At 42.2% G+C, this 5851-nt stretch overlaps 1 protein-coding gene across 1 annotated transcript in view; it reads left to right on the top strand.

Annotated features, from left to right (window-relative positions):
* The first annotated feature begins 226 nt into the window (after positions 1-226).
* The window catches only part of PRR5L (proline rich 5 like), a 28833-nt gene continuing 23208 nt past the window's right edge, over positions 227-5851 (top strand). Inside the window, exons 1-3 of the mRNA XM_005419564.2 lie at positions 227-581; positions 1951-2031; positions 5444-5492. Coding sequence (XP_005419621.1) covers positions 412-581; positions 1951-2031; positions 5444-5492 — 300 coding nt within the window. The 5' untranslated portion in view covers positions 227-411. The remainder of the gene's footprint in view (positions 582-1950; positions 2032-5443; positions 5493-5851) is intronic.

Here is a 5851-nt window from a genome sequence, read left to right as displayed (position 1 = left end):
AGAAGAGTTGAGGCATCTTGCAGCTCTGCTAATTGAAGTCAAAAGAGAGACCATGCTTGCATTTCTGACTGGCTCTGTTGGGTCATCGTTTAAGAGGCAAGATGGGAAATAGGGCTGTTGAAGAACTCTGGAATTCCAGAGTCTTCTCAAGCTGCTGTTAATGGCACAGGGTATTTTCGTCCCTCCATTTTGTTCCTTACTCTTTTCTCTTTTTGTTGCAGGACTGCTTCAGTTCCTTCATCATGCAGCGCATGTACAGCCCGGCACGGTGGGGAATTGCTAGTCCAGGGCTGGCTTTTCAGTTTTGACTGAGTCCTTGGGCTTGAAGACTCATGGACATTGCTGAGATTGATGCTTGAACCTTGGAGAGAAGAGCCTTTCTGATGGTCCTGCTCCGCTGCACCTGACCCTATGAAAGGAGGGTTCACCGTAGCTCTGTCCTTTGCGCTCCAGTTCCACAAGATGGGCTCGTTCAGAAGGCCCCGACCTCGCTTCATGAGCTCCCCTGTCCTCAGCGATCTGCCTCGGTTCCAGGCAGCCCGGCAGGCCATGCAGCTCAGCTCCAACTCTGCCTGGAACAGGTCAGCAGGACCCACCTGCCTGAGCTCTTGCCCTGCAGCAGCTCCTCAATGAGGGCTGTGTGTATCTTATGCTTGTGCTTCACACCATTTAAGACTAAACTCATCTGTTTATAAGCATGCACAAATTTTTGGTATGTCCAGGCTTTGCTGGCATTGAAAGCATCTGTGGAGTTGAAAAATTTAGACCTACTAGTGCTCAGTTGGTTTTGGATAATGTTTTTCAGCCATACTGTCTTGAAAAGCAAAATTGCTTTTTGTAAACAGTTGCATCTTTTAAGTACCATTTAGGAAAACACAATCCTAGTACTGTAATAAATGCCAGTTTATTAATTCACAAAGGCATGTATTTGCATATTATGAAGCTTTTATCACAGTCAAGTTCCTCTGACAACTACTAAGCTTGTGCTTCAATCAGCATTTCCTACTGATAGCTAAATCTTGTCTGCTGTGTGTGTCTTGCAGCAATGGCAACTGGAAAAACAGTGTGAAAGGTGAAGAGAGAGATGTCCTGTGTCTTGATCTGCTGTAATGGTTTGCTGCTACCAGAAGTGGGTGTTCCCACCTTCCCTTCTGCCACATGGCACCAGCTCTGTGCTCTGCAGACTGTTCTTGCTTGCTGACCTAGCTCATTTTACCAATGTCACACAAAAGTAGCCTGGCAAAAACACAGCAGTTTTGTGCCGTGATAGTGAGCTGAGGTCTGTGAAGCATGCAGATGCCATAACTGGCCTGCAGAAGGGAATGTCTGCTTAGGGAATGACATATGCCCTTGTTAGCCATGGCAAGATTTAGAGCTGCTAAACCTTCTTGTCCGCTGTGACTTTGACTTCCTCTGTGCTGGTAAGAGAATTAGAAGATACTCCAGCAGCATCTTACAAGCATTAACAGTGCTCAAACTCGGATCTGACTGAGGTGATGTGGCTGCAGAACATCTTCCAGCATGGCCAGGGTCTTGCCAGATGCTCAGAGTGGGTGTTTCATGGTAGAGTCCCTGGATAATGCAGCATGATATGTTTGGCAAATATTACCAAAAAAACCTATGTCTCCTCATAGCAACTAGCCTGCAGCACCCAGCAAAGATCCCCCAAACAGTTGTGTTCAAGAGACATCTGGCATGAGCAGGACCCATGTGACAACTTTCCCTTGCTTACCCTATGCAGAACTTGAGGTTGGTTCTGCTCTGTCTCCCAGGGCAAATGTAGGTAATTAAAAGTAACAATTTCAAGGTGAGAAAGAGTGGAACTATTTAAGGGCAATTATCTTCACCTGGTTGTAATCTCTGCCTTTGGTGCCTTGCTCACATTGTGCTCTGTGGTAAATCACACTGTTATTCATGGATGTTGTCCTGTCTCATTTCTTTTTTTGGCAGTGTACAAACAGCAGTGATAAATGTGTTCAAAGGGGGAGGCTTGCAGAACAATGAACTTTACACCCTCAATGAAAATATCAGGTAGGTTGCTGAAATGCATGAAAATGGATTTTTGTGGCTTCTTGTTTGGTGTTTGCTGGGATCTGTTGCCTTCAGAACCACAGTTAAAAGATATTGGTGGGAGGAGAAGGGGTGAAAGCAAATTTAAGCACAGCTTTGGGATTTCTGGCTAAGTTCTTTCTTGCTGTTGAGTGATATGAATGGTACGGGATAATTTGGATAATTTTTCTCCAACTTGTGTAGTTTTGATAAGGACAGGTTGTGTATTGGCTTGGATTGTGAGGATTTTGTTCCCTCCTAGGAGCTATGCCTCTTTTGGGTGTGTTTTATACATAATAATATTGGCATCTCTTTTCTGAAACCAAACTTCTCAGAACTGTGTAGTGTTTAAAGCAAACCACAGCATTTTGTTTAAAAGCTTAATCTTCACATGATAATTGCAGAGCAAAACCTGAAAATATGAACAGTAAAGATAAAAACAACTAAAAGCCTAGCTAACATTTTTTGTCACTGATGCTAGTGATGGTTAAAAGTATCGTTTTCTTTTAAAAGCAGGTTTCATGATTATCTGTGGTTTCATTCTGATTAGTTGGAAAGTTTGATTAGCAATAGATAGGACTGTGGAGTAGATAAAGAACTATTTATTCTTGCCTTGGTTTCAAGTGCTGCTGAGAGAAGTATTGTCAGGGCTAATGGATGTAGGTTCCTCCTTCTCTTTTTACCACTGCATCCATATTAATTCATCAAGAGTGCTGTCACACGTGTCTCTACTTCTTCTTTTGTATGCCCTCCCCTCATTCCTATTGCATTTTTTTGAGGTCCTAAAAATTCAAATGACAGTTTGAACTAAGTATGTACCAAACAGCAGTCTAAACTACCCCTTTCCCCACTTTCAAAATAAATGCAGCTATTAGGGCAGGAAACTCTGTCCAATTTGGTCTAGTCCCAAACCCAAAAAGTTTAATATAATTCCTTTTGAGAGTTGAGCAAGGGCAGCATCTTGCAGTTTAATGATATTTTAGTGTGTTCAGGTCAGAAGTCTTCAAGTTAGGTTTAAGCACTTGGAGCAGTCTTAATTCTCCACGGGATGAGTATTTGTGGACATGAAAATAAAACCAGATGTCATAAGGCTTGGGAAATACCTAAAGCCCCAGCTTGTTAGCAGACCTGGGGGGTGGCTTTGGGCTTTGTGACTCTCCTGTTGCCTGTGGCAGTGGCTGCATCCTGTTTTTCCCCTGAAGTGCAAGCAGGTGCTCCTTCCCAGCCTTCCAGGGAGGCAGAACTGGGCAGAACTGCTGTGGGGTCTGGGCTTGGCCCCAGAGGCTGGACCATGTTCTCTTCTTGCTGGTTGCTGAAGTGAATGCAGACTGGCGAAAACCAGGCAAAGAATGGGAAATTCTTTATGAACTATGTACGCTTTGAGAGCAGTGCTCATGGTGGGAGGGGAAATGCCCTTTTCCCCAGACATGCACTGCCAGGCTGTACTTGGAAGCACTCACCTTGAATTACATGATTAATGTTCCTGCAGGTGTCCTGAGCATTGGTTACATCTCCAAATGTCACTCTTTAAATAGATCATTTCACATCCACATTAATGCCCATCTAAGGAGCAAAGAACAGGCCTCTGCATGTGTCTGTATGAACACCTGCAGCCTCACACCTGTGGTTCTGGATGGAGCTCCCAGCACAGGGTGAGCTCTGTGCACAAGGCGAATCCCTAGCTTGACACTGGGGAAAAGCCAGACCTCTGAGACAGACAACTCTTGTGGGCCATGAAGTTGAGCTGGTGCATTTTCCTTGCCCTTGTTTGTAGTTCTCCACTCAGCTCCTGGGTTGTAGTTTGCAAATACAGTAAGAGGCTCTCAGGTTCTGCACGATGCTTCATCATTTGGCAGAGGGGAAACACAGGACAGTTTTGAAGGAGGATGGTAATGACAGGACCAGGAGATGAGCAGGTGGTAACATTTTGTTCTGGATTGCTGCCACCTAGATTTTATCTTGCTGTGATTTGATACCATCTCACTGGCTATTTTTTTTTTTTTTACCTGCTCTGAAAGTCAGTTATCACAGCAAGAGGAAATGTAAGAAATGCCTTTGGTAAATGGAATTTCCCTAAGTGGGAGATGACCTGGCCATGCTTAGGAAGAGACCCCCTCCCTTGATCTTTTTCTAAGGTGCAAGAATCTGGCCTTACCTGCATGAAGCCAGATCCTGCTGGGCTTGTCAAGTCAGGTGGAGAGCCTGCTGGATTAGGCTGAAGCCAGTGGAAAAGCTTCTGACAAATCAGTCCCCGAAGACTTACCTGATTTATTGATCTCATGGACATAGACATGGGTTTTGATTTGGGTGGATGAATACAAGCACTCAGAGAGAGAAAGAGTAAAGGCATCTTGGCATGCAAATAAATGCAGAAGCATTGTAAAATGGTTAGAGAGGAAGGCTGTTGAATTTGACTTTGAGCAGAGATGAGGTAAAGTGGCATAGTTTGGTGGTAAAAACCCAGCCTCAGAACTGGCTGGTTGCTGATTCAAATGTTATTTTCAAGCACTCTTGACTGTACTTCACATTGGTAAAAAGCAAAACTCTTAGAGCAGAAAAAAAAAATTCAGTGTTTGGCATTGGAAAGTGTTGGGCAACCTTTAAATTTTAGGCAGAATTTGCTGCTACAGAATTTATTTTCAATCACTGAAAGCTTAAAGTGCAAATGCACTGAATATCCTAAGTTGTTTTTTTCAATGCTGCGTCTGATGTAAAACAGTCCTGATTTTTATATAAATTTTTTTAAAAACGCAAATATGTATCAGAATTTAAAACTTTTATCACAGCTTAATTTAAAAGCCAACAATTTTCATCAGAAAGATTTCTTTAGAGTGGCTTTTCCTGTATGTATTTAAGACACCTCTTGTTAAATTTCTAGAATTTCTTCCTTGGAAAATATGCCTTGTTTTTTATTGTTTGAAATGTGGCAGTTAAAATATGGGTGCAGCTTCTGTTTCATTTCTCCTCTCCTTATCCTCACTTTCTACTTCCAAAAGAAAAGGAAGTACAATATTAGGGAGATATGCTATCTTCAATGACATGAAAAGCATCTTTGTTTAAACAAAAAAGCAGAAAAAAATTATGGATTTCAATCTAAATAACTCCAGATTTTCTCCCCAGCTTTCTGTTCATTCAGGGAGGTAATTTCTTTTTTTGCTTTTTCTAGGTATATGGTTTATAATATTGAAGACTTCAGAGAAACTGTTTAATTCCTTTATAATTTGAGAATAGCCTTTGTAAAATACATATGTAAGAGAAATCTAACTGTGTCCAAAGGGACCCATTCCCATACATTCCTGTATCTTTGGTATGAATGGTAGTAAAGTGCAGGTATAGCTGTAAGAAATGACCAGCAGTGGCTGCTACTTCATGGCTCCATTCCTTCTGTCTACAGACGGCTGCTGAAGAGTGAACTTGGATCCTTCATCACAGATTACTTCCAGGTATTGCATGACTTGCTCGCTTTATTTTGAGGTTTGCTCCCTTCAGCTTTTTAGCCTATAACAAAATTAGGATCCCTATTTACATGTGTGTAGCCTACAAGTTTTGGTTTTGTTTTACTGAGGAAGATGATGGAGGTACTGGACTTTTAAAATGTGGGCCATATAGCCCTGGGAGTAATCATTTTTATTGATGTAAGTGCAGAATTAAGGACAGTCTTCCTTTGCACTTAAGAAATGCTGCTAGTAGCCTGCCAAGATTAACAAGGAATTCACTTGAAGTTTTTAAAGAAGATAGGATGCCTTTTCTTGAGTGTAGAAAAATCAAAAGGTTTTCTGCAACCGAGGCCAGCAAAGGGAAA

The sequence above is a fragment of the Geospiza fortis genome, unplaced genomic scaffold (genome assembly GCF_000277835.1).
Source record: "Geospiza fortis unplaced genomic scaffold, GeoFor_1.0 scaffold66, whole genome shotgun sequence".
NCBI classification, from domain to species: Eukaryota; Metazoa; Chordata; class Aves; order Passeriformes; family Thraupidae; genus Geospiza; species Geospiza fortis.
The sequence above is the reverse complement of the archived record's forward strand: the minus strand, read 5'-3'. Positions and strand labels throughout refer to the sequence as shown.